This window comes from Lonchura striata, chromosome 2, assembly GCF_046129695.1.
Source record: "Lonchura striata isolate bLonStr1 chromosome 2, bLonStr1.mat, whole genome shotgun sequence".
Taxonomy (NCBI): Eukaryota; Metazoa; Chordata; class Aves; order Passeriformes; family Estrildidae; genus Lonchura; species Lonchura striata.
In genome coordinates, this window is record NC_134604.1 from 116,064,852 (window position 1) to 116,092,650 (window position 27,799).

General features: G+C 47.9%; 2 protein-coding genes and 1 long non-coding RNA gene across 3 annotated transcripts in view; 1 reads left to right on the top strand and 2 right to left on the bottom strand.

The window, feature by feature from the left end:
* The window catches only part of MRPS6 (mitochondrial ribosomal protein S6), a 45,489-nt gene that overhangs the window by 4,088 nt on the left and 13,602 nt on the right, over positions 1-27,799 (bottom strand). Inside the window, exon 2 of the mRNA XM_021546342.3 lies at positions 11,348-11,487. Coding sequence (XP_021402017.1) covers positions 11,348-11,487 — 140 coding nt within the window. The remainder of the gene's footprint in view (positions 1-11,347; positions 11,488-27,799) is intronic.
* LOC110479229 (uncharacterized) lies at positions 1,675-5,552 on the top strand. The gene is made up of 2 exons (XR_002466892.3): positions 1,675-2,288; positions 5,030-5,552. It is a non-coding gene; the product is annotated as an uncharacterized LOC110479229 (long non-coding RNA).
* SLC5A3 (solute carrier family 5 member 3) lies at positions 19,726-27,761 on the bottom strand. The gene has a single exon (XM_031505831.2). The coding sequence runs from the start codon at positions 27,744-27,746 to the stop codon at positions 25,599-25,601; it is 2,148 nt and encodes a 715-aa protein (XP_031361691.2). The 5' UTR covers positions 27,747-27,761; the 3' UTR covers positions 19,726-25,598.

Sequence of the window (27,799 nt, forward strand, 5' to 3'; positions counted from 1 at the left end):
CCAGGACCAGACACCCCAATTTCATCTCAAAACTGCCCCTGACAGAGAGGACTTTGCTCTGCAGGAATTTTGGATTCCTCCTTAGTCAACTACAGCAGGAGCATCCCATGTTCACAAAGGAAATCCTGGAAAGTCCCAAGGTCGGAAGGGAACTGGGAATCTGAAGGGGAAATAGAGAACAAGCCCTGCTTGTGCCCTTCAGGCTGCACTGGGTTTGGTTTTTGCATCACATCCCAAATCTTGCACCCCAAGAGCCCCATGGGGCCAGGAATGACTCAGGCAGCACTGCTGGATTGCAGAATCCACGCCTGGAAAACATGGGAACAACACTTTTCCTCAGCCAGCACCCTGATGTCACAGCAGCATCCACGTCACAGCCTCAACTCATCCCCAAATCCTTTCCAGAAAGTCCAGAATTCCTTACGGGAGGGGTGGCATGGTAAAAATGCCACCTGACACCCCCAATGCCGAGGCAGGAGAGGTGCCCAGCTGGAATGGGCTGTGTCCCAGTGCCAGCCCATGCCAGCCCAGCATTCCAGGGAGCCCGGCCTGCAGGAATGTCCCAGGGATTTGGAGGAATTCTGCTGGGCTCGCTCCTCCTCACAAATCCCCACAGCAACAAAATCTGGCTTTTGGGCTGCCCACTGCCCCGTGGCTCCACAATGCAGAGATGCCACCAGGGTTGGAGTTTAGGGACAGGAACCATTTTCCAGCCAATTTGATGGAAGTGCAGCCCAGCAGGATCGAAGGATGCACCCCCAGCACCAAAATCTGGGATTGTGGGGTTCTCTGGTAAAGCCATTAGAGCCCACTGGTGAATTCAGCAGATGACACTTGAACTCTCCTCCCTGGGAAGCAGCCTTCCAAATCCTCTCACCTAGCAGCAGGGAGGATGGGGGAGCAATTCCAGCTGATCCCACTCTGCAGCCAGAATTTAATTCCATTTCTGCCCAGCTCTCATCTTCATTGTGCTCCTAAAATGGCAAGAGGGTTGGGTTTTTTTTGGGTTTGTTTTGGGTTTTGTATTTTTTTATTTTTATTTTTATTTTCCCCTCCTTCCCTCCAAAGGCTGCTTTGCAACTTTTGCTTTCTCTGCCATTAGCAAAGGGTGGAAATTTCCACTGACGCACTGTTGATAAGCCAAGGAGAAGGGGGGGGAAGGGAGGATGAGCTGTTCCAGCAGATCTTTCTGACTCCTCTCAGGAAAAGGTATTTTATCAAAATTGCAGGCACTGGGAAAAACGTGGGGTTTCAAAAACAACCACCTCTCTCCAGCGTGAGCAAGGTTGCTTCTCTCTGCCACAACAAAACAAAAAAAAACCAACAAAAAAGAGAGAGAAGGGAGAAAGAAGCACCATGAAAAAAAAATAATTTTGATTTCTTCAGGAAAGAAAGAAGGGCTGGAAAAACAATGAGCAGCACAATGGACAATGACATCCCTGAGGAGATGTGAACCCCTTCCCCTCAAATGTCCACACTAAAATCAGCTGCCAGGGGGTTTTTAAACCCTCAAACCTTCACTGCAGGCAGTGATCTGTGACCCCACAACGCTGCTGTTTGTGGAGTAAACAACCCCAAATCCCAGAGAGACAAAGCCAGGGAAAAATACAGGAATGCAGCAGGGAAACCACCTCGTTCTTGCAGACAGAAATGCAAAAAGCATTTGTGCTCTCTAGGAGTCACCAGGGGAGAAATGCAGGAAAATTCCACTGATTCACCATGAGCCCACAGTTATTTTTGTCCTCCTGCTTGACTGCAAACACAAGGATGATTTAAATGCAGGGGAGCAGACTGGAACACGTTAAAACAATGCATTAACTCCAAAAGAAATTAAAATATAAGATGGTCTCAAATAAAAGAGGACGTGCCTTTGTATATGAGGAAAATAAAAATTTTTTTTTAAAAAAAGAGGACAAAACAAAGAGCCAGGTTTCATTTCTGGAATTTACCATATTCAAGCAGAAATTGTTTGAAGCTTGAGTCCTAAGGATGCTCAGATCTGTTGCTTTCAGATGGCCAGGGTAGGATTTCAAGGATGCTGGATGAAAATTCCCTTTGAAGCCCTCCAGGAATAGAGCTCTGAGCCAAGGGGAACAGTGAAGGTATGGTGGCCTTGGAAGAGGCTGTGGGGTCCCAAGGTTTTGGCCCCAAAATGTCTCCCTTGTGTGAAGGTGGAAGATCCAAGGGAAAGAAAATGTTCTGAGGAACAGCAGAGGTGAAAAGGAGCAGAAAACACCTGGAGGAAACCACAGCAGGAGCAGGAGGAGTTCCACGTTGGCCTCATTAAGGTAATTACACAAAAATAATTTTATTTTTTTAATTTTTCTTTTTTTGCTACCTGAATGTTCATTTTTAGGACCATGGAAATGGGGGAATTTGCTTTGCCCCTCCTCAGCAGGGCAAGCTCACGATCAGGACTGTCAGAAGGACCAGGACAAGTGTTGCCTTTAGCTTTTAAAAGTATGGCAGTGGAAGCTCCTTGAAAATCTGGGAAGGACCAGATGAAAACCAAAAATTGGATTTTCATCACCAAACTGTGCCACAGCAATGATGGGAATGATCCACAGAGAGTTTGGGGAGGGATGCATCCACAGCCCCAGGAATGGCATTTCCCAAATTCCATCCACAGGCACCTGTTGTTCAGCTAATTGAACCATGGAAAGATGTTTCATTAATTTAAAGATAATTAAGGGAAAAAAAAATTAAAGTCAACCCTCCCCAAATGGTGGCTGGTTTCCACCCCACCAAGTCCAGTGGCCACCACACTCAGTTAAGGAGCTTGCACAAGGATTTGGTGGATTCTGGTGCCTCCACATCACCAGCTTTGCTCCAGGCCTCTAAAAAGCACCAAAATTCCAAAGGGCACCTCCACAGGTAAGGTGGAAAGGGAAAAACATCCCAAACATTCCAGGGCTTTGAGCCTTGAGGCACATCCAGGCTTCCGTGGGGAAAAGGATGAAGACTCAGTGGTGGTTGGACTCATCAATGAAGAAAGCCCCATCTAGTGGAAGAAGACAATCAGCTGAGCAGAAAACACTTCAAATGCCCTTAAATCCACAAATATTCCAGCTGCTTTTATTCTCACCCAAGTGCACTGCAGAGCCAAGACACCTTTGTGCCCAAACAGCTCAAGATGTTCTAAAATCCAAACTGCAACAAGTTGGGTCGGGCACTCAGTTTGAATTTATTTTGGGGGGAGGTTAAGTAAGGGAAAATTGCAGCTCCTTTTATCTGTTTTTGTTTTGCTCTCTTTGGTCTTCAAGAGCCATGAAAAGCATCAAGAGGCTCGACTCGAGAGCAAGGCCAAACACGTTGGGAGAATAAAGAAAAAATATTAACTCTGCATAATTTGGGTTCGATAAAGGGTGGGGAGAGGGTTGTTCAAACCTGTGAACGCTCCAGAGAACATTTCTGGCAGGTAACCATTATTTCAGTCCTGCAAATCCAGGCAATCAAATTACAGCCAGGCGGTGGGGATGATCAGAGGGCACTTCAACCTCTCCCATCCACGTGGAAAATTTCATCCTGCCACAAGCACCGGGTTTAAAAAGGAATTGTGCAACTCCCAAAGCTCGGCTGCTTTGTGGGGAGAGGCAAAGCCTGAACATGTCAGAAAATTTACATGGAAATGTTTCCACAAGAGTAAAAAAAAAAAAAAATAAAAGGGGGTGTCCAGAGAGGTTGGGGATTCCTCATGCCTGGAAATGTCCAGGTTGGATGGGGCTTGGAGCAGCCTGGGAGAGGGGAAGGTGTTGGGGTGGAATGGGATGGTCTCCAGGATCCCTTCCAGCCCGAACATCCCATGACTCCTTGGTCACTTATTGAATTATTCCTCTCAATAACCATCCATTCCTGCTGGTTTGGGTTCTGGAAACAAGAGCCTGTCCTGGCAGCTGCTTTGGAAAAGCCATCTGGAATTTCTGCCTCCTTCTGACCCCTTGGATGCTGTTCTGCACCCCTCGATCCTCAGGGACCCTGGAATTCTCCTCCTGCAGAAAATCCCCCAAGATAAACTCCCCAAAATGCAATTCCTGAGTGAGAATTCCTGATCAACCGCCCAAAAATGCAATTTTTGGATGAGAATTCCTGATCAACTCCCAAAATACAGTTCCTGATAAACTCCCCAATATGCAATTCCTGGATAAGAATTCCTGATCAAGTCTCCAAATGGAATTCCTGGGTGATCATTCCTGATCAACTCCCCAAAATGCAATTCCTGGGTGGCAATTCCTGGGTGACAATTCCTGATAAATTCCCAAAATGCAGTTCAGCAAGAACAAAAGCAAGCCCTGGGTTTGCTATTTCAGAGAACATGGGGGCTGAGGAGACAACTGTGAGTGAGGAGCAAAACAAAAAGATGAAGAGGCAAAGCAAGCAAATAACAAAAGAAAATTGCCATCTTTTCAAAATCAAATTTGAAAGCAAGGGAAAAAAAAAAAAACAACAAGGCAATGAAAAACTGGCAAATAGAACATGGAAATTGTCATGGATAATCAGAGTTTTGCTGGAGAACTCGTAAGTCATTGAATGGGTTGGGTTGGAAGGGAATTTAAACTCATCCAGTGCCATGGCAGGGACACCTCCCACTGTCCCAGGCTGCTCCAAGCCCAGTGTCCAACCTGGCCTTGGGCAATTCCACAGAAATCAATGTGCAACTCAATCAATAAAGTGAATGAAATGATGAAAATGTTGTGAGGTGAAAACATTCCTGTGTCCCAGGCAGATGTAACAGAGGGAATCCCACACATCCCAAAACCAAGGAGGAGGAAAGTCCCTGGTGCTCCATCAGTTCCCAAACCCTGAGCAGGCTGAGCTCCATCACCTTTGCTCCAGAGTTAAGAATGGAAATGGCACTGGAGGAAGGCTAAAAATCACCAAAAACTCTTCATTCCAAGCCCCAGCATTCCAAGTTCCTCTCCCAATGCCCCATCCCAACTCCTGCAGCTTCACAAATTCCTGACCTGCAAATCCCTGGGGCCATCACCTTCCCAAAGGAATGTGTGAATCCCATTTTTTTTTTTTTCCCCAGGTTGTTTTGGAGCTGCCTTTGGATCATCCCCAAGGTGAAACTCCCCCCTCAGTGTGCTCCTATCACTTTACAACCAGTTGGAATCTGCTCCAGCTCAGGCCTGACCGGATCTGCTCTGCTGTCCTCAGCCAGCCCCAGCCTGGAGAGCTCCTGGAGCATCTCAAGCAGAGCCTGAGCTGAACATTCCTTGCATTCACAGCCTGGCACACACCTTATTTAAATCAGTTTGCTTCTGTTTGTGCCAGACAGAAACACCTCTGGGACCAAAAAAAACACCTTAAAAGAGAGTGAAATGCAGCTCATTAATAACAAGTAGTGGTGAGGGAAAGAAATACTTGGCACCAAGGTTGGGAATCTTTATTTAAATACATTTTTCCCCCAGTTTTTCGCATTCTGGGCAAGTCAGGCTCAAAGTCTCACCTAAATTTCCATACCTGAATTGTTACCATTTCAAATCGCTCACTGAAATACTTAAAAACCAAAATACTCGTGTTCCACTATGAATAAAATGAATGTGAATGTGTGGCTGATTCAGTTTAAAGATCAGTAAATCAGGGATTGAAAAGTCTTGATTCTTTAATGAATCCACACAACTCCCAAAACTCATTTTCATAATGACCTACAGGCAAAACCTGCCAATATTAGGTCTTAAAAAAAAAAAATAAAACAAAAGGAGCAGGATGCCCAAAGAGATGCATTTAAGAGAAAAACCTAAATTTTAACACCTCCTCAATGAGCAGGATCTCCTGAGAGGGAATAATCCCATTGTTTGTGGGGTTATCCCATTGTTTGGAGGATAATTCCATCGTTTGTAGGGTTTGAGGGCTTCAGGAGAGTAAAACTGCTCCAGCCAGTGACAGCTGAGAGCCAAAATCCCCCTTGGCAGGCTTGGAGAAATCTCTTTTACACAGCAATTGCCAGAAAATTCCTTTTCTCTGTGAAGCCTCCTGGATATGTTAAATTTGTAACATGCCTTTATTCACTTTATATCCCCAATACCCCAGATGATGCTGGAGCACCCCAGAGCTCAAGGAAAAAAGCCCTTTTTTAAGGGCAAACCATCCCCCCTGCTGATTTATCCATTTGTATTTTCTATTTCAACTCTTTCCCTACATCTGAAATCACCACCAAAACCTGCACAAGCTTTGCCCAGAAAATCACAGAATGGTTTGGGTTGGGAGGGAAGTTAAAGATCATTCCATGGGCAGGGAACCTTCCAGCAGCCCAGCTGAGTCCAAGCCCCATTCCATTGATTTTTATATAATTATATATAATTGATACAATTAAATTACATAAACTAATATAAATTATATATTAAAATTATAATTACTTAAATATAATTTATATAATTTTAATATAATTAAATTCATTTTCATATAATTTACCAGCCAGGAGGTCCAAGAATTGAGTGTCCATCCCAAATCTCCAACTAACTACATGCTATATGAAAATAAATCAGTTAAAGCTCTAAGAGTCAGGAAAATAAAATAAAAAAAAAATTTAAAACCTCAAACAAGCAAAAAATTAAAAGCTTTGGAAGATTCAAGATGCTCCCCCCAGACACTCATTTGAATTCTCACAGAGGCCTCTTAAATTAATTTGAAATAAACCAAGACTAAGGAAAAGTGGAATATTCTGGATTATCCAATGTCCCACTCCACACCAACCTGCTCTAAAAGGGACAGAGGAGAATTAGAAATTGGATGGGAGGGAGAAAAGATTCCAGGATTTCAGAGAAAGTCCAGGAGCTTGGGGAGGTTTTGTAAAAGTTGTTTATTTTCTATTTAACTTTGTCTATTAAAAAAAAAAAATATTATTTTTTACAGCTGCTGTAAAAACTGGCTGATTTTATAAGGTGGCACAAAAACCGATTTATTATTTCCTATTGATGGATAATGTTTGATTTCCTGAATGTTTTGGAAAATCCTGGAATTTCTGCCTCCTGACCCCTTGGATGCTTTTGTGTGCCCCTCGATCCTCAGGGACCCTGGAATTCTCCTCCTGCAGAAAATCTCCCAGGCACGTGTGGAGATAAACTCCCCAAAATGGGAATTCCTGGGTGAGAATTCCTGATTAATTCTCCAAATGGAAATTCCTGGGTGAGAATTCCTGATCAACTCCCCAAAACTCAATGGATGGCCCAGCAGGAATCCACCCTGCCTGTCCATGGAGCTGCAAATTCCACAGGAAAACCTCCAGGAATCCAATCTCTGGAATTCCCAGGTACTGACCAACAGCCTCCCCATGCTGTGTCTGGAGTTCGGGATCCCAAAGAAAGGCTCACAAAGGATTTCCTGGAGCACTAATCCCAATTCCTTCTCCTCTCAGCAATCCAGAGCATCTGGGGGGGGTTCCTGTCTGTGGGAATCCAGAGCATCCCCCTGGCTGCCCTGGGACCCTGGCAGGGCTCAGGAACCCCCCTGGACAGAGCCCCCAGAGACACTGGCTGTGATCTCTGGCCATGGAAAAGAGTTTTCAATCTTACAGGATCAACTACCAGCTCTGAGGGTTTGATATCAGTAATAATTAAGTGTGGCACAGGTGCAAAAGTAAAATTTTAGGATTCTAGATGAGGGGTCCAAAGGGACAAGCTGGAGGAAATTGGGTGTGCCTTGTCCTTTTTCTCCTTCTTCATGCCCTCCATGTCTCACTGTGGTGTTGGCATTTTTCTGTTGGTTCAGGCTGGGGACACACTGTCCAACGTAGGTGACAGATATTGGCACGTTCTTGTAAATGCAGCCCAGGGAGTTTCTGGTATTGAATGTTTGTCACATCCCACTGAGGGCAGAGCCCCACACGCTGCCCTGCAGGACAGAGCTGGGCAGGGCAGCAGAACATGTGAGAGATCAACAGAATAAACAACCTGGAAACCAGCACAGAATAATTACAACTTATTTTTTGGCTGCAGGGCTCAGAGACTTTCTACAATCTCGGAGTCATCAATAGCTCAGATTCCAACATCCTGGGAGGGCAGGAAGAGACTGAGAAATATTTGGGGACACCTGACCTGGGAGGAGGAGGAGGAGGAGCAGAGGAGGTGGCTTTGATCTGGTGGTTGAAGGCTGCAATTATTGGTTACTAAAACCTTGTTTTACTCAGCACATCAAATCCACCTGCTCTGAGGGCCCTGCACACAAGGAGGGGTTTGGGAGGATTTCTGGGAGGGTTTGGAAGTGCTGAGGGGTGAGAGCTGGATCTGTTCCATCCCAGAGACTCCTGAGCTCTGCTGGGCATTAGGAGAGGGACTGGGGTTGGGATTGGGACTGGGATTGGGATTGTGCCCCTGAGCCCACCTGCCGAGCTGTCCCAGCCCTGTCCCAGCCCTGCCCCAGCCCAGGAGGAGCTGGAGCTGCTGCAGAGAGCCCAGGGGAGGCTCCAGGATGAGCAGAGGGATGGAGCAGCTCTGCTGGCAGGAAAGGCTGGCACAGCTGGGATTGTTCACCTGCACAGGAGAAGCTTTGGGCTGAGCTCAGGGTGGCCTGGCAGGGCCTGGAGGAGCCCCAGGAAAGCTGGAGAGAGACAATTTCCAGGGATGGAGGGACAGCACACAGGGAATGGCTTCAAAGTGAGAGAAGGAAGGTTTATATTGGATATTAGGAAGGAATTGTTCCCTGTAATGGAAGTGAGGGGCTGGGATGGAATTCCCAGAGCAGCTGGGGCTGCCCCTGGATCCCTGGCAGTGCCCAAGGCCAGGTTGGACACTGGGGCTGGAGCAGCCTGGGACAGTGGGAGGTGTCCCTGCCATGGCATGGGTGGCACTGGGTGAATTTTAAGGTCCCTCCAAACCCAACCCTGACTCCACTTCAGGCACTGCCATTGTGCCCATGCCTGTTTTGCTCTCCTGCTCCATATAGGTTTTTTTTTTTCAAACCATGGCCTGACCCTGCCAGTTTTGCAATGCAGGATGAAATCCTGTTGAATGCCCATGGGAGCTGAGAAATTCTGGTCTCAGGACAGAATTAGTGATTACCTCATCCTGCTGGGAGCAGAAGCATTTCATAAACATTAAAGCCTTTTCCAAGGGCACAATACAAGGTGGTGTTCCTCTCCTTGTGCAGTGGGGAACTAAGGAAGAGGGATGAAATTCCACTGATTTTGGGTGCTGAAAGGGAGAGGTTGGATGAGAGTTCTTGGCTTGGGTGGCAGCACTTCTGCAGGTCAGGTTTTGGGTTCCTCAAGAGAAGACAGGAGCCAGCATCTCCAGAACTTTGGAGAAGAGATGAAGAGAAGCCATTTCTCCAGGGAATCTGTGCCAGGGCCTCATCACCTCCACAGGGAGGAATCCTCTCCAGTATCCCATCCAGCCCTGCCCCCTGGCAGTGGGGAGCCATTCCCCCATCTGCCACTACATGTTCTCAGAGAAATTCCCCTTTCCTCCTTTTTAAAGCATTCCTTAATGTCACCCTGCCCTTTTAAAAGTTTTAAAGTTCTGTCAGAAGTTTTCTATACCTTCTGATATTTACATATTTCTACTGGAATTCTCACACGCTGTTCATGTAAATAATGATTGTTTTGCATTCTTCTTTGTGAGAGAATTGATGGGCTGTTGGTTTGATCAGTGTGGTTGGAGAGGTGGCAGTTTCACCCTCCAATCCACTGCCACTTTTGGAATTTTATATATTGTGAAGTCAGAAATAAAACTTCCTCGTATCCTTCTTTTGCATCTTGAGTGAGTGTGTGAGTTTTTTTGTGTCGCAGTGTGGCACCTTAAGGTTCTGGAAGGGCTCTGAGTTCTCCCTGAAGTTCCTCTTGCCCAGGCTGATGAACAGGAGTGACGTGGAGATCCCCCCTTCCCCTGGCAGCCCTCACCATTCCCACTTGGCAGGAGCACCACAAGGTGCTCAGAAGAGGGAAAGAAACCAGGAGTCACCCCTAGAGAGCTGCTCCAAGGAGGAATTTGCAGCTCTGGAGCCCCCTGAGCTTCCCCAGAGCCCCTCGAGGAGGAGCGGGGCTGGCCAAGCTCTGCAGCATCGGGAGGAGATGGTTAATTGGTATTTGGAGGAGGCAGCCCCAGCAGTGGGAGTTGCTTAGCAACATCTTGGGAGAGGCAGCAGCCATTTCATGGGTGGCCTCAAGGAGCAAAAAACCACCCTGGGCAGGGGATGGAGCCTGCAGCACCTCCCTGTGCACTGTGGGGCAGCCCAGTGCTCCTTCCCACTTAGGGTGTTTCCATAAAACACAGGATTATTCCCTCTAAATACCCTTAAGTGAGGGGCTGGGAGAGCTGGGAATGTTCAACCTGGAGAGGAGAAGCTCCAGGGAGAGCTCAGAGCCCTGCCAGGGCCTGGAGGGGCTCCAGGAGAGCTGCAGAGGGACTGGGGACAAGGATGGAGGGACAGGAGCCAGGGAATGGCTCCCACTGCCAGAGGGCAGGGCTGGGTGGGAGATTGGGAATTGGGAATTGTTCCCTGGCAGGGTGGGCAGGGCTGGGATGGAATTCCCAGATTCCCCTGGATCCCTGGCAGTGCCCAAGGCCAGGTTGGACACTGGGGCTGGAGCAGCCATGGTGGAGGGTTGGAATTGGATTATCTTTGAGGTGTCTTCCAACCCAAACCATTCCAGGATTCCGTGACCTTTTGTTTTAGCCTGTTGTGTGGGCAACACCATCATTTTCAAATTCTAAAGTACAGAATTAAAAACTGAGCCATTTTTTTGACCCCTGCACAACCATAACAGATTTTAAAATCAGGATTTTCATCAAAGCCAACGGGTACTCAGAAATACCCTTTGAACCAGGATCCCTGGCAGTGCCCAAGGCCAGGTTGGACACTGGGGCTGGAGCAGCCTGGCACAGTGGGAGGTGTCCCTGCCATGGCAGGGGTGGGATGGGATGATCCCTAAAATCCCTCCCAGCTCAATCCATTCCATGATTCTGGACTTCATCAAACCCCAAAACTGTGTCAGAATCACAGCCAAGGGCACTTTACACACTACAAGAAACACTTACAGGGCATTTTCTTCCCATGTTAATTATTAACACTGGAGGAAAGGAACCCATCCTGCCAACTAGCAGATTAATTTGAGCTTTATCAGAAAACAGCCTAAAAATAGTTATTTAAAAAATAATAGTGTTGTTTATGTTGGGGGAAGTTCTGCAGTGCAAACACCACCTCAAAACTGACAGCACTCAGAATAAAACACCCAAATAAAACACACAGGACACACACACCCCCAACAACCACCCAGCACCTTGCTGAGAGGCCTCCCAGGTCCCACCTGCAACCCAAAAAAGCAGCAGGAAGACCAAAGGGCAGATCCTGATGTCCATTTTGCAGGAGCAGCACTGCCAGGATTTAAGGGGAAGGCATCACCACGTACCCTCCTCTCTTGTGGCGCTCCTTGTGCTTGGAGATTTTGTAAGGCAGAGACCTCTCCCCCAGGTTTTCCAGGTTCCTCACGATGGCTCCTCTCTCCATCAGAGCCTCAACGGTGCGTTTGAGCACGGCAGCTGTCTCAGGCTTGAAAAGAAAGAAAGAAAAGTGAGAAATTCCTAGGAATCTGGCTATTTTATGTGCTGGGAAGGACAGCTGCACTTGCACGGCTCAGCACGTGGAGAGGGGTGCTGCAAAACCCAAGAAGACAAAGTGGAAGCATTTGGGGAGAGAATTTTTAGGACCAGGCAATTCCTCAGCAAAATTTCCTGTCATTTCCAACTCAGGCTCCAGCAAAAAGAAGATGAGTTCATGGATTTGACTCACCTGGAATCGCTGGGTCTGTGCCTTGCACAAGTCAATATTCCTAGCAAAGGAAAATTATGGATTTGGAACAATTTTGGGGTCCTTGCACCGTTGTTGTTCATTAATAATTCAAGTGATCAGTGTGGGGAAAACACAGATCCATGGCTTGATATGGAGACAACAATCAACAGCATTATATATAAATTATACCTATTATTTACATCCTTATTTGCACAGCACCTGTGTAACACTTAGGGAACCACAGGATACTCTGGGCTGGAAGGGACCCACAGGGATCACTGATCCAGCAACCCCTGGCACAGGGTCCAAATGCTCCTGGAGCTCTGGCAGCCCTTCCAAAACTCATTCCAGGGAGTTGTGGAGAGCAGTGACAAACCCTTCCTAACCTCCATGCAGATTTAAATTCAATGAAACGTTGCTGGGTAAACTCCCTGCCCTCCATCCCTCACCCACAAGTGGCACAGAAGCTTTTTGTCTCTGCTCCACACGCCCAGGGATCAGCACATTCCCTGAGTGGCTGCAAAGCCAACGTGAGGTGCAGCTCCTGAACACAGCGAGGCCAAGGATTTGAGCCCCATGTATTTAAAAACAAAACCAGGGAGAAAGAACAAGAAAAGCAAGCCACAGATTTCTACATTCAGGATTGTAAAATTTGCAACCTTCCCCACTTGTGGCCGTACTCTGAAAACATCAACTAATTGTTGGGTTGGAAAGCTTGTCACTATAATCCCTCTCATTCTCCCTCTCCCAAAATTGCCATGGTTTGTCCTGGCTTGCCTAAAGCCATCACCCAAACTAAAAATAAGCTGAACTCTGCTAACTCAGAGATCCACAGACACAGGTTCCTTGGTCTGCCTCAGAGCCAGCCCAATTTGGGACAGAGGAAATGGGCCTGCCTGGCTCCCAGTTTGGGAGCCACAGCATTTTTTTCCTGAATATCCAACACTAATTCCAGCCCACAGCCCAGCTCTAATTCCAGCCCCACATCCCAGCTCTAATTCCAGCCCCACATCCCAGCTCTAATTCCAGCTCCACATCCCAGCTCTAATTCCAGCCCCACATCCCAGCTCTAATTCCAGCCCCACATCCCAGCTCTAATTCCAGCCCCACATCCCAGCTCTAATTCCAGCCCCACAGCCGTGGGGAGGGAAGAGGAGACAATGGGAGCTGCTGCTCCAGAGGGGACAAGGAAGAGCTCCCAAGAGCACGGATGGGCTGGTTTGGAATTCCAGCTCTGGACACCCTCCTGCCCCCACGGGCAAACCAGAGCCACTCCCAGCTGCTCTCAGCCCTGGGGAACTTTGGCAGTGACCTCGGGCCACATCAGCGGGTCACAAGTTGCCACCTTGCTCTGGAAAGGTGCAGAACCCTGGGAGGGCCCACAGAGCTCACCTGGGATCACCCCCGAGCCCAGGGCATGGATTGAGGATATTTGGGAATGTCCCAGGGAGGAGCCTCCAGCCCCTCTCTGGCTCTGTTCCAGCTCGGTCCCTGCCCAGGGCAGGAGTTGTGCCTCCTGTGCAGGGAATTGCTGGGCTCAGCCCCTGCCCGGGGCTCTGGGGCTGCTCTGACCTCCTGCACACAGGGACACACAGGGACAGACTGGGACAGACTGGGACACACAGACAGGGACAGACTGGGACACACAGGGACACACAGAGACACACAGGGACACACAGGGACACAGGGACAGACTGGGACAGACTGGGACACACAGGGACAGACTGGGACACACAGGGACAGACTGGGATAGACAGACAGGGACACACAGGGACAGACTGGGACACACAGGGACACAGGGACAGACTGGGACAGACTGGGACACACAGGGACACCCAGGGCTGAAGGCTCCTGGAAGAAGAAACCAAAGCACTTCTGTCTCTGAGCTCCCCACCCCTCCACCCCCACATATTTTGGAGATGCCCAGAAGAAACCTGTTGACTCCACAGTTGCCACCAAGGCAAACACAGCCCCAGGTGTCACACCAGCCACAGGTGAGGGGATACCCTGAGCACTTTGTCCTCAGTTGGCCCCATCTCAAAGCCTGTGCCCAGTTCTGGTCCTGCAGGAGATACCTGGAGGGGCTGGAGAGTTCCTGAGGGAGCTGGGAAGGGGCTGGAGAGTTCCTGAGGGAGCTGGGAAGGGGCTGGAGAGTTCCTGAGGGAGCTGGGAAGGGGCTGGAGAGTTCCTGAGGGAGCTGGGAAGGGGCTGGAGAGCCCCTGAGGGAGCTGGGAAGGGAATGGAGAGTTCCTGAGGAGCTGGGAAGGAGCTGGAGAGTTCCTGAGGGAGCTGAAGGGGCTGGAGAGTTCCTGAGGGAGCTGGGAAGGGGCTGAGCCTGGAGCAAAGGAGGCTCAGGGGGACCTTGTGGCTCTCACAGCTCCTGCCAGGAGGGGACAGCCGGGGGGTCGGGCTCTGCTCCAGGAACAGGGACAGGAGGAGAGGGAACGGCCTCAGGCTGGGCCAGGGCAGGCTCAGCTGGGACAGCAGCAGCAATTTCCCCATGGAAAGGGTGCTCAGGCCCTGGCAGGGGCTGCCCAGGGAGCTTTGCAGTGCCCATCCCTGCAGGTGTCCCAGAAATTTGGGGTTGTGGCCCCTGAGGATGTGGTTTAAAGGTGAGCACACCACTGGGGCTGGTCCATGGCTGGACTGGATCTTCTTAAAGGTTCTTCTCCAGCCTCAGCAGCTGTGTGATTCTGGCCTCTCCCTCTCTCCTCATGGTCTGTCAGCTCAGCACAATGCCACCCAAGAGCAGGGAGCTGTTCCATGCACAGCTGGGGGTGCCCCATCCCTTCTCCCCAGGATTAAAGCCACAAATTCCCCTAAAGAACCATCAAAGCAGCACCAACCACCTTGTCCTGAGGGGACATTGTGTATCAGAGGGAACAAAAATGCTCCCATTTTGGGTTCTATCAGTCCCACAGGTGTCACCTGGCAACCAGGAAGGGCATAAAGGAAGGAAAATCAGGAAAAAATGGGAATTCCCTGGTGGCAAAGTGGCTTCAGGCATGACCATCAGCCATGAAGCTCAGAGAGCAGCTTGGAGACAAACCAAACATGGAAACAAAGCCCTTGGAATGCTGCTGCCTCCCAATAAACGAGGAGCCACCCGCCTGGAACCAGGGCTGTGTGAAAGGACTCGGCTCCACTGCTCCTTTTTCCATCTCATTGCCTCCAGAAATGTCCAAGGGATAGAAAATCCAGCACTGGCTACAAAAAAAGCTTTGTCAACCACCAAAACCTCCTCCAAGAAGAGTCTTTGGAGAGAGAAAAGGAAGCAAACACCAAATCCTCAGTAGTTTTAGGGCTAGGACAGCTCTCAAGTTCTTCTGGCCACTTGCTCAGTCCAACAGGAAGCATTTAAAGTCAGTGGGCACATCCCAAATTATAATCAGGAATAACTCCATCCCAATTGCTTGATTATCCCTTCAATGTAGTAACAGCAGGATAAAATGATGTCTTTTTTTTGGTTGCTCAGCAGTTACAAAAGGTTGGTCTGGGATTATTTACTGAGGTGGAAATCAAAGAAGGTAAAATCCAATTCCAAGCAGCAAAACTAAGAGGAAAAAACCATTTCATTGCTGTCATTTACTACTTAATAAAACATTAGAAATTATTAGTGAAAATGATTAAAAACTCTGCAATTACTGTAAAAGCATCAACAAACCAGAGTAGCAGCCCCGGGTCAAGCACAACCACTCAGGGCAGTCAGGAAAGGTTAAAATCCAGAAAAATGCAGCATCCCAAGGAAACAGATGTGGGAGCTGTGCCGAAGCCCTGGGAAAATTGGGATGTGCTGGAGCAGGCTGGCTGGCAATGGAGCAGGGGAATGGGAGGACTCTCAAAACCTGCCGGAAGTTCAGGGCTGGGAGAGATCCCAGACTGGATTGGGTTGGGAGGGACCCCAAATCCCACCCAGTGCCATCCCTGCCCTGGCAGGGACACCTCCCACTGTCCCAGGCTGCTCCAGCCCCAGTGTCCAACCTGGCCTGGGGTACTGCCAGGGATCCAGGGGAATCTGGGAATTCCATCCCAGCCCTGCCCACCCTGCCAGGGAACAATTCCCAATTCCCAATCTCCCACCCAGCCCTGCCCACCCTGCCAGAGAACAATTCCCAATTCCCAATCTCCCACCCAGCCCTGCCCTCTGGCAGTGGGAGCCATTCCCTGGCTCCTGTCCCTCCATCCTTGTCCCCAGTCCCTCTGCAGCTCTCCTGGAGCCCCTCCAGGCCCTGGCAGGGCTCTGAGCTCTCCCTGGAGCTTCTCCTCTCCAGCTTGAACATTCCCAGCTCTCCCAGCCTGGCTCATCCCAAATTCCCACACCTTTCTTGGAGCTCCAGACCTGGATCACTTCAGGGACAGCAGGATGCAGGGACAGAGGGTTCTGTATCTACAACAGAACAACTTTCCCAAGACAGAATAAATGACAAATGGGAAAGCCCAGGTGCTCCTGAGAAGCTTTCCATGCTCCCAGCCCACGCTGGGTGAACACAGGAGCAGGAGAGACCATTCCAGAAATGGCAACTAGAAAGTTACAGCAGGCACGTCACCAAAAATAACTTGGGGGGAAGTGATCAATATTAATTCTGAGTTAAAATGAACACCCCATCCTCCAAGCAGATTTTAATTAGCATTTGGATGGTGTGTAAGGCAAAGAACCAGATGTGAATACAAAGCACATGGACCTGGATGAAGAGGAAGCAGCAACTTTTAAACTCAAAGTGATGCCTGAACTCTTCTGTTCCCAAATCCACCTTTCTTCTTCAAAGAATCTGAATTCCATGATGGATTTTTCAAGTTTTTAACTCATCTTTTAAGATCAAAGGAAGTTACAGAAGAAATTAAATTAAAATCTAAGGAATACAAGTACTCTATAAATACCAACTCATAGTTAAAATAGCAATCCCACCACTGAATTTAATTCATTTCAGAGAGGTGAAATTCTTAAGAATTTCTAAAAAGAAGCCTAAAAAGGTGCCTTTTAAATCTGAAATAAACAGTGACCAAATCCTCCATGATTTAGGGTTTCAATGGTTTATTACTGGGAACAGTTAAATCAACAATTGGCCACAATGTCTCAGAAGGGTTTGGGTCAGAAGGGATTTGGGATCATCCAGTGCCATGGCAGGGACACTTTCCACAGTCCCAGGTCCAACCTGGCCTTGGCAGGGTTCCTCTCCAGGGATGGAGAGCCCTCAACCTTCCAGGCAGAATCAATTAAACCCCAGAATTAATTAAACACCTTCACTGAAACTCCAGAAACTCCAACTCTTCTTCCAACCATACCACATTCTATTAAGGGCTTCGAAGCAACACTGCAAAATTCTCCTTATCAGGAACCTGCTGAGGAAGAGCTCCCCAGGAACTCCAAGATGTGTTCCAGCCATGACTTTTTGATGTGAATATATTTCATCAATTTACTTTGTACGTTCATTAAGCTTAATTAAGAGTGGAATGGAAAAATAATGAAATCCAAACAAAACAAAAAAAAAAGGCATGGAGGGAATATCTCCCCTTTATCCTCATTGTTCCCCAGTTTTACAGACTGGGCACGACACCACAGGGGCTGGGATGTCCCCATGGTCAGTTGGGGTCCCTGTCCCAGCTCTGGAAAGAGCTGGAGTGGAAAATCAGCCAAATTCCCAGAATTAGAGAATCCCCAAATCCCTGGGGCTGGCAAAGCCCTCCCAGCCCAGGGAGTCCCAGCTGGGCCCCATGCCCACCTTGTCCCCACCCAGAGCACTCAGTGCCACCTCCAGGGGACACCTGCAGGGATGGGCACTGCAAAGCTCCCTGGGCAGCCCCTGCCAGGGCCTGAGCACCCTTTCCATGGGGAAATTGCTGCTGCTGTCCCAGCTGAGCCTGCCCTGGCCCAGCCTGAGGCCGTTCCCTCTCCTCCTGTCCCTGTTCCTGGAGCAGAGCCCGACCCCCCGGCTGTCCCCTCCTGGCAGGAGCTGTGAGAGCCACAAGGTCCCCCTGAGCCTCCTTTGCTCCAGGCTCAGCCCCTTCCCAGCTCCCTCAGGAACTCTCCAGCCCCTTCCCAGCTCCCTCAGGAACTCTCCAGCCCCTTCCCAGCTCCCTCAGGAACTCTCCAGCCCCTTCCCAGCTCCTCAGGAACTCTCCATTCCCTTCCCAGCTCCCTCAGGAACTCTCCAGCCCCTTCCCAGCTCCCTCAGGAACTCTCCAGTCCCTTCCCAGCTCCCTCAGGGATTCTCCAGCCCCTTCCCAGCTCCGTTCCCTGCCCTGGACACGCTCCAGCCCCTCCAGGTCTCTCCTGCAGGACCAGAACTGGGCACAGCCCTGGAGGGGCCTCTCCGAGCCAGCCCAGAGGGACAATCCCTGCCCTGCTCCTGCTGGACACACAATTCCTCATCCAGCCCAGCTGCCAGCGGCCTCTTGTCCCACCCAGACTGGTCTGAGCCACCTGTCCCTTCCAGGAGAGGGATTTTCAGGGATCAGAGCTGGCTCTGGACATGCAGCTCTTGTGCCCATCCTGCAGATCCTCACCGCTGCCCCAGGACAAAGCTGAACACAGTGAGTAAAAAACCCTCCACAGCATTTTTTGAGGACCACAGCTGTAATTTTTAAATCCTCCTTCTTTTGCAGAACACAAACATGCTTGGCTCTGGAGCAGAAAAAGGTTTAAGGTGGAAGTCACAATGTTTTCACCAATCGAAGAGGGAATCTTGCTCAAATTCTGTCAGATAAATCCCGGGATACACAAAACTATCTCACAACAGGAGTCAGGTCAATATAAGAATCACAGCTGACAAAGGGTTATAAATTCTCGTCTATCACTCCACCAACACCTCAAAAATAAAGCCCAAAACACCCAAAAAACCAAATCCCTGAGCACAACCTGACTGAAGTGAAAAGAGAAGGGCCAGGGGTGAAACCTCCTGGCTCGTTCCCTTTCCCAGCACCACAACATCCACAGGGAAACTGAGGCAGCCACACCCCAGGAAGGGAATGCCCTGCAGGAAAAGACCTCATTGCCACCATCTCTGTGGGATTTTCTACACAAATCCTGCCCAGAACCCACCTGGGCCAAGCCCTCACACCCAAAACCCCAAAGAGCAGGAAACTGGGGAGCGAGGTTTGGCCAACACAAACAGAACCAGCTGGTGACAAAGAGGCTGCTTGATCCTCTTTGAGAATCACTGACCTGGAAAGCTGCTCACTGAGTAAACACCTAATCAACTAATTATGGAACCGGTTAATTAATAGTTAACTCATGAAAACGCTCCCTCCCGGAAAACGCAAATCCAAACCAAGCCTGTAAGGCAGGAAAATGCTTATTTTTCATCCCAAACCCAAATTTTCCTGTCAAAAAATGTTTCTTATCCACCCCTTGAAACAAAACAAGAGCAAAATTTCCATTTTTCTTTTACTTCACAGCAGCAGAAGAGAATGAATGAAAAATCTGGTTTAATTTGTTTTGTCTGCAGCTCAAATTCTGGGTTTAACAGCCTGCACCCATCTCCAAAGGAAGATTAATCCCTAATTTAACACCAGGCCTGCCCATCTCCTTGCTGAACCACCAACACTGGACAAGAAATTTATGATTCCCAGCATGTTCATCATGGATTTATGGGGGGACAGGGATGAGGAGAAGGAAGTGGGAGATTCAGGGCTCTGCTCACAAAATGTGCTGATGTTTTAACCCCAGAGTCAGTAAGAAGCTGCTGCTCCCACTCAAGAATTGCTTAAGCAGAAATCGAACAGGATATTTAAAGATAAAACAAACAAAAAAAGGAATTTTTCACAATATCCAAGCAGATTCCTCTGCTAAAGGGGGGTTCACTCCTGTTTTGTGCCCTGAGCCCAGCCCCACCTCCCAAAACCAGTGGCCAAACTCAGGATTTGGGATCCCCAAGTTCTCCTTGCAGTCTCCAAGAACCCAGTTTGGCTTTGCCTTTGGAATAACCAGGAGAAGCAGGAATCATCTTTACCTACAGGGACGCAGGGCTTACTGAGAGTAAAATACTCCAAAAATCTCTGTTCTGGTGGCTTGGTCGGTTTGGTTTTTTTTGGATTTTTTTTTTTTTCTCTATTTTTATTGAAACTTTGTACAGAAGTTTGAAACATTTCCATACAATACTTTGAGACAGGACAAAATGCCATGGTAAAGGAATGTAAACTGCAAGAAACACAGTCTGAAAGTATCCAAATACTCTCTAATAAGAGTTTTAGTTTGAAGACTAATGCAGGAGGCAAAATAAAATGCATACAGTATACAAAGAACAGTATACACAGGGCCAGCAATGCAAACTATGAAAATTTTGCATCAGATTTACTTCAAAGATTGATAGCAATATGATAATTCTATACACTAGACCAAAATTAATTTATCATACATCGTTTCTATGACAAAAAGCTTGTCATTAAGGACAGTAGCAACTTACAATATAATTAAGCTGTATTAATCTCATTAACACTTCTAAATCTATATTCCTACTACAGTAAAGGTTTTTTTTTTTTTTTCAGTATATTGTCTTATAAGATCTTAACAGACCTTTAAATAACACTTTACCAAAAGAGACCTGGTTCCATTATAGTGATCTTATCTACATGCCCATTTGGCTTATTTCCAAAAAAACAACCAAGGGACAAGGAAAAAGGCAGGTTTCAAATGCTATATGATATCATTTGGTTTTGGTCTGAAATGTATTTTAGAGAGTTAAAAAAAACCAACAGAAAAAAGGCAGTTTATTAACTGGTATTTTATATAAAATCTGCAGAAAAATACAACAGCAACAAAACCCAAAAATACTTCACAGATATCTAAAAAAACATTTTTCTCAGAGATACAAGGTAAAGCAGCATCACTTTGACACTGTGCTTTAAAAAAGAAGATGATGAATGAAGAGACTGCTCGAGTGAGATTAGAAAATTTTGCTTTCTTCTTGAAGAAGACTACTAACATTTTGCACAGCAACTATTTTTATAACCACCTCATTTTAAAAGCGTGAATTCCTAGACACAGAATTGTCATTTCACCGCCAGTTTTGCTCAAAGTGTCTGACTTTACACAGTGGAACTGAGAATGCCAAGTGTCACCAGATGTCACTATACCATGAGTTCAAGATTGGAACAGAAGTGAAGCAAATGCCTTGAAACCAACACCAGGAAAGAAATCAAAGAGAAAGTGTTTTGTAAACAAAACAAAACCACTTTGCAAAAATAAAATAAAATAAAATAAAAAAAAAAACACAAAACAAAAAAACAAGAGTTCAGAGATCTCACAGTGAAATCAGAAATTCTAATTATATATGTTTTACATTCTAGGACTACTCTTTACCTTAGGCCAATTAAAGCACATTAAACCATTTAATTATATACAAACATTTTCTTTAAAAAAACCAAAAAAATTAAAACATTGCACAGAAGTCTGCTTTTTAACATCACGTAACAAGGTTAGTTTTATTTTCAAAACAATTACACTTAAGGGCACAGAACATACAGAATACCAAATTAACAGATGAGTAATTTTGCTTCTCTGTACATGCTAAATCCAAAGATTTCCTTGAGAAAGCTGGAGCTTGGCAACTCCAGCTTCTTCCATGTCTCTGTCCTCTGAAAGGGAGCAATTCCCAACACCTCCTATATCTCAGGATTTAAAAAAATAGATATATAAAAAAAATAAAGCTGTTTTAAAGTTGTAAGCATCTTTTAAGTGCTGGCAGAGCTCCCTGGGTGGCTCTGCCCCCTCCACTGTAACCTCGTGGAAATAAATCCTTTTCTCTGCTTGGTTACAGGGCTCATGACTCTCAACAGAAGTCTCATCCTGGCCCTTCTGGGATCAGGGAACACACAAGTGGAGAAGTAAAAAATACACAATATAAGGAATATACTGAAGGCCATTTTTATTTCTTACAGTCTCGCACTGTTTCCTTTCCCTAAAAGCTAAACAGGAAAAATTATTTTTTAAAAAATTAAACAACAACAAGAAAAAAAAGCTCTAAACTTTGGCAGAGAGTAGCATCAAATCAGCCATTTAAAAAAACTTAAATAAAAACAGTCTCCAAAAATTCACTATTACACTCTCAAGAAGCCTCTTCTTTTTTTTTTTTTTTTATTAATTTTTTTAATAAAAGGCTTCTACCATTTCCAGGAGCAAAATTCAAATATCTTTCCAGAAAAAATAAGTTAAGGGAAATAACAAGAAGAAAAAAAGCTGTCATTCCAAACTCAGTTTTCCAAGATTTGTCATCCTAAGCTCAAGGCAATAATAAATAAACCCATTGCTGCAAGACAGAAGCACAACCAGCCCCACCCAGGAGGAGGGGGCCAGGCAAAAAAAAAAAATCATGGAACTGACTGTCCACTCTGTGGTTCTGCTGGACCAAAAAATGGGTGTTTAACCCCAAAATCATCAACTTTCCCCTTCAGCAAAGGCTTGTTTACGCTATAAAAAATCCCTTCTCCTACACAAGGTCCTTCTCGCCAGCAGGCAGCTTGTTTGGAACCTTAGAAATATCTTTATTTAATAATAAAGGCCTTTTATTAAGTGGTTTTACGCAGCAAAGAGCATCAGCAACTTCCAGGATCTCTACGACACAATGAGGCTGAAGAGGAGCGCACGAAACACCTCGGAAACACCTGAAGAGAAAAAGCACTGGAGAAAGAATTTGCTTAAAAAGCTTCACAATTCCAGGTCCAAAGATGGGGCGGGGAGGCAGATTAATACCCCACGATGATCCTGCCTGCCAATTAGCAGCGTGATTAACGGGGCAGCTCGTTAGTGCAGCAGAAGGGAGAATAAAGGAGGTGGGAGATGGAGCACCTCGGGCTCCGCGGCGCAGTCCTGAAGGACTGGACTCCCTCGCGCGGCCAAGGACCAGCTCCTCGTGGATCCAACCACACGAGCAGGATGGAATTCCACCTGCCAACCCTTCCAAGGGTCCTCTCGGAGGAGCACAGGGCCCGGGAGGGGCGGAGGGGTGGAAGCAGCAGGGAGAAGGCGTTGGAAGAAGCGCCGGCGGCGCCTCTCCAGCCGCACCCGCGTAAGGCACCCTGGGGACAGCGCGGGGGGCGATGGAGCCCGGCCAAAGGGTCCCTGAGCTAAGCTGGCTTCCCAGGCGCTGGCACGGCGCTGGACAGCGAGGAGCAGCCTAGAAAATCCCAGTGCCAGCCGCTGCTCCAAAATCGTGCCGAGCTCCCAGCGGACATGGGTCAAAACCAGGCGTCTGAGCCACATCCCAACCTTCTCAAGAGAGAATTTTCTTTACCTTCGACAAGTTATTCTTCATCCCACTACGATCAAACATTGCCCTAAGTGATTTTATCCCGTATGGAAACAATTCCCTGCTTTTACATCAAACCATCCTTCACAGCTCAGCCCACTAAGGAAGCAAAACTTGAGATGCCGTTAATTTCACACACCACATTTAAGGATTTTAAATGTTTTCCCAAATTAAGCTGTGGCCACACAAATCATAAGAAAATGTGTTTTGTCCCATTGGCAGCAACATCAACACCACGTATGCTGACTCCTCTCTACATATATTGCAACAACACTCCAAGTTTTCCACTTTGGAGTAATTTTACTTCCCAGCAGCAACAACTAAACCAAGTGGAGAAAAGTGGAGCAGCTCAGCCTCTGGTAAAGGTTTTGGAATGAATGAGATTCAACTGATATTAAAACACCACCAAAACAAACAAAACCACCCCAAAAACAGAAGTGAATCTTTTTATCTGAAAATACATATTGGAAATTATCTACTAGGAGCCGTGTGGATGGCACCACTGGAAAAGCAAACTTTCTCCAGCAGTCAAAGGCAGGATTGGCCCAAATTTCATCTCTACAAAATGGTTTCCCCCACGGGAATTGGTTCTCGTTTGTGTGCCAAGGAAACGGTGCTGGACCCCTGAACTGGTTTTGGTGAACGCTCACAATGGTCCCTCAGCCCGATTTTGGCCCAGCTAGTCTGTGCTCTCCTGAATGAGCTCAGGTTCAGGAGCAAAGAGAACTGGAGGAATTATTTCCATGGAAAGCCTGGATATGACCACTGTCCTGGAGAGGGAAGGAGTTTAATACTGGTGGGCTCTGCTCCCAAAACCAGGACCCCGCTCGGCTTGGGGAAGGATGGGAGCACCAACCTGCTGCACACACATCCTCCCCACCTGGGAACTGCTCATCCCTGCCTGGGCATCCATCCATCCGTCCATCTGGAAGAAACATCCTCTGGATCTGGAGACCTACAAATAGCTGTGACTGCCTGGGAGGAATTCAGGCTTTTGGAAAAATCCTGAGGACAGGACAGACCTCAATTGCCGACACAGATTTGTGGTTGCACGCGCTCCCTGTCTCCCGACACCGAATCCCTCGGGATGGCTCTGAGGAGGGAGGGAAGGAGGAAATGTCTTCACACAAAGGTCACTCATGGGAAGGGGCTGCCCAGGGAGCTGCTGGAGTGCCCAGCCCTGGAGGTGTCCGAGGAACGCGGCACTCCGGGCTAGGTGACGAGGTGGGGATTGGGCACAGCTGGAACCCAATGATCACTGAGGGCTTTTTCCAAGCTCAGGGATTCTGGGATTCCTCAAAAAACAGAAAGGAAGTTTGACAGGGTGAAAGGGGAAGTGGGAGAAGACATGGGGCAAAAGGACTCTGGAAAACAAGGAGCACTTTCACCTCTCTCCCCCATTTCCCCTTCCTCCCCTTCACAGCTGTTCTCCCCCTGCAGCACTGGGGCTTCCTCCTCTTCCTCCTCTGGGATTCCTCCCATCTACAGCAGAGGAAAATGCTTCTGCAGGGTGAAAAACGGTTTTTCAAGACATGCAAAGCCTCATGGTTCTTTATTTCCCATATGGTAGAACCTACAAACAGATTTTTCCCTAAAAAGAAGCTAATCCAAACATCCTAAAGGTTCAGAGGCTGGAGAGGCTGAATGAATTTTTTTGGACATTTACTGGACCTCAAGAAATTCTATCCAAACCTGAGGAAAAATTTCTTTCCTGGAGGTGGAAAGAGCTGTTCCAGAGCCCTGGAACAGCTGCCCAGGGACATCCCAAATCCACCCCAAGAATTCTGTGATTCTTCAATTTCAATATACTACAAAACCCCACAGAAAGAGTATTTCTGTTTTGTCCTCCTCTATTGACAGTTTGTCATCTCCAGGCTTATTTTTGTTTTAGATTTTTCTCTTTTTTCTTTTTTTTTTTTTTAATACAGAAACTTTTCAGCAGTGGAATTTACAGTGGATAAAAATGAAAAGACAAAATTTCCTTACAAAGAATAAAAAAAAAAGGCAGAAAGCTGCTAAGAGCTATCATGTTTTAAGTGCTGTAAAATGAGACAAAACAGCTTCCTGTTGTTGCCAGAAGAAAAATGAGAAACTGAAAAAAGAAAAGAAAGCAGTGAGTGCAATTAAGAAGTGCTAAGTTGGCCAAGGTAATACAATGATTTTATAAATGTGCATCACAGCTCTGCATCTAAAAATCTTTTGACACAGCTTTAATCACTCAGATTTTACACACTGGTAACTGATTACCTGTTATCTTCACTTAATGCTGACTGAGCTGTAACTGCCTGACTTCAAACACAGCCACCTGCCTGCCTTTGGTATATTTATACACAGAAAAACAAAAGGTTAGTGCTGCAAATGGAAAAAACAAAAAAAAGAAACAACACAAAAGGGAAAAAAGAAAAAGCCACCACAGGACAGGTTCTGCTTTCAGCAGAGGGAGGACAACACATCTCAAATGGTCTCAAAATAGGCTAAAGCTGAGTTGATCTTACAATTATAGCGTAAACAATGCCTGGGTTGTGGTTATGTTGTTTGAAAAGAAAAGAAAGGAAAAACCAAAAATCTCCAGAGACCTGTATCAACTTCTGTATGTTTAAGCCATACCCTTAAAAGTTCACTATTCACTCACAAAGAGAAGTAGACAAACATGAAGATTCCAAGCGAACAGACACAGACCAGTCCAGTATTTAGTAATAGTTTAACTTTTGGAGTCTCTTCCAGCATTTGTAAACAAACAGTCTCCTCCTCGACCTCCCGAACCACTCTCTTGTTTACGTTTTTACTTTTAAAGCCACAGAACCAATCTATGAATTTCAAATGTCTCGCCCTGTTGTCAGTCCCCTCCTCCTCCTCGTGCTTTTTCTCCCCCATCAGGGCCGCCTGTCCGTTGGAATAACAATCCACGGGCGTCTCCACCTCGGAGTGGCTCACCGAGATCACCGGGTTGCTGTCATCCCTGCACGTCACCAGGAGGTTGATGTCCTCCGGCTTCACGTTTTTAATGTTCTCCTCCGACTTCCCGTTGGGAATGATGTGGATGGCGTTCTCGTTGCACTTGAGGATGCTCTTCTCCTGCGCCTGGTACAGCTCCCCCTTGCCGGCGCTCTCCGGCGCGCCGCGCTTCCACAGGGCCCAGAAGGTGGTGGTCCTCACCTGCTCCTTGGTGGGCGGCGGCGTGAGCAGGCTCACCACGACCGTCACGGCCCCGGTGATCCAGAACAGGGCCGTGGCCACGTACATGTAATGGATGTTCTTGATGAAGCCGGGCCTGCTGTCCGGCTGGTCGCACTCGGGAGCGCGGTAGAAGAAGGCCAGGATCAGCCGGATGGCGCCCAGGACGAACCCGGCCATGCCGCCGTAGAAAGCGCCCTGCTCGTTGCAACGCTTCCAGAAGATGGCCATGAGGAACAGGGCGGCCACCGGCGGGGTCAGGTAATCCGCCACCTCCTGGATGTACAGGTACATCTGCCCGCCCTGCATCTCCACGATGATGGGCACCCAGGCGATGCTGATCACCACCATGAAGGCCACGAAGACCCTGCCCACGATCATGAGCTCCCGGGAGGTCGCGCTCTTCCGGATGAGCTTGTAGACATCGAGCGTGAAGATGGTGCTGGCGCTGTTGAAGATGGAGTCCAGGTCGCTCATCAGGGCGGCGATCATCACGGCCATCATGAGCCCGCGCAGCCCCACGGGCACCAGGTTCATCACCAGGCGCGGGTAGGCGATGTTGGAGCAGCCGGCCCTGCTCCCGCACACCTGGAAGCAGTGCTCGGGGTTGATGCAGGCGATGTCGTCCACAAACAGGATGCGGGAGATCATCCCCGGCACCACGATGATGAACATGGGCAGCAGCTTCAAGAAGCCGGCCATGAGGGTGGAGCCTTTGGCGTGAGCGATGTTTTTGGCAGCCAGAACTCTCTGCACTATGACTTGGTCGGCGCACCAGTACCACACTGAGGCCGGGGTCTGTCCCAGCAGAAATCCAGGCCAGGGAATGTCTTCGTCCGTCGGCTCGCGCAGCATTTTGAGGGAGTCGGGCTTTGGGCTGACGTTGCAGGAGTTGGTGTTGGAGATGTTGTAGGTTAGGAGGATGGAGGTGATGTTTGGTGACGCCAACATGTACCTCCTTTTCACTTCTTCAAACCCACCGACCTCCATGAGGCTTATGATCATGAGTGTGAGGGCCCCGATGATCATAAGCAGCGCTTGGAGGGTGTCCGTGTAGATGACGGCCACCAGCCCTCCGGTCACAGTCAGCAGCGCCGTCATTCCGATCAGCAGGATCACCGACAGGTAGAGGTTCCACCCTAGGGACTCTTGGATAAAAAGCGCCCCTGAATACAAGTCAACCGAGAGTTTGGTGAAGATATAAAGAAGTAGAGACAACGCTGCAAAATAGATTTGAATCCTATGCCCTCCGAACCGCTTGGACAAGTATTCGGGCATGGTGTACACTCCCGACCGGATGTAGACTGGCACGAAGACCCATCCCAAAAGCTGCAAAAGCATTAAGGCGTTGAACTCCCACGCGCCTACGGCGAATCCGCTCGCCGCTCCAGATCCTGCGAGCCCAATGAAATGTTCACTTCCAATATTGCTCACAAACAACGAGGCCCCGATAGCTACCCAGGTCATAGAACGCCCTGCCAAAAAGTAGCCACTCACGGTGCTCCGATTGTTTTTCCACATGGCAAAGAAACCTATGCACATTACAAGCACGAAGTACAGGGCCACAATGGCAATGTCTGCTGGCTCCAAAGAAGCCCTCATTTTGTAACCAAAAAGCCTTCGCTGACGTCCACTTCTCGCCCCCCAGCCAACGT

Excerpts from the sequence above, each read along its gene's own strand:
- SLC5A3 (XM_031505831.2), bottom strand. The coding sequence starts at position 27,746 with ATGAGGGCTTCTTTGGAGCCAGCAGACATTGCCATTGTGGCCCTGTAC.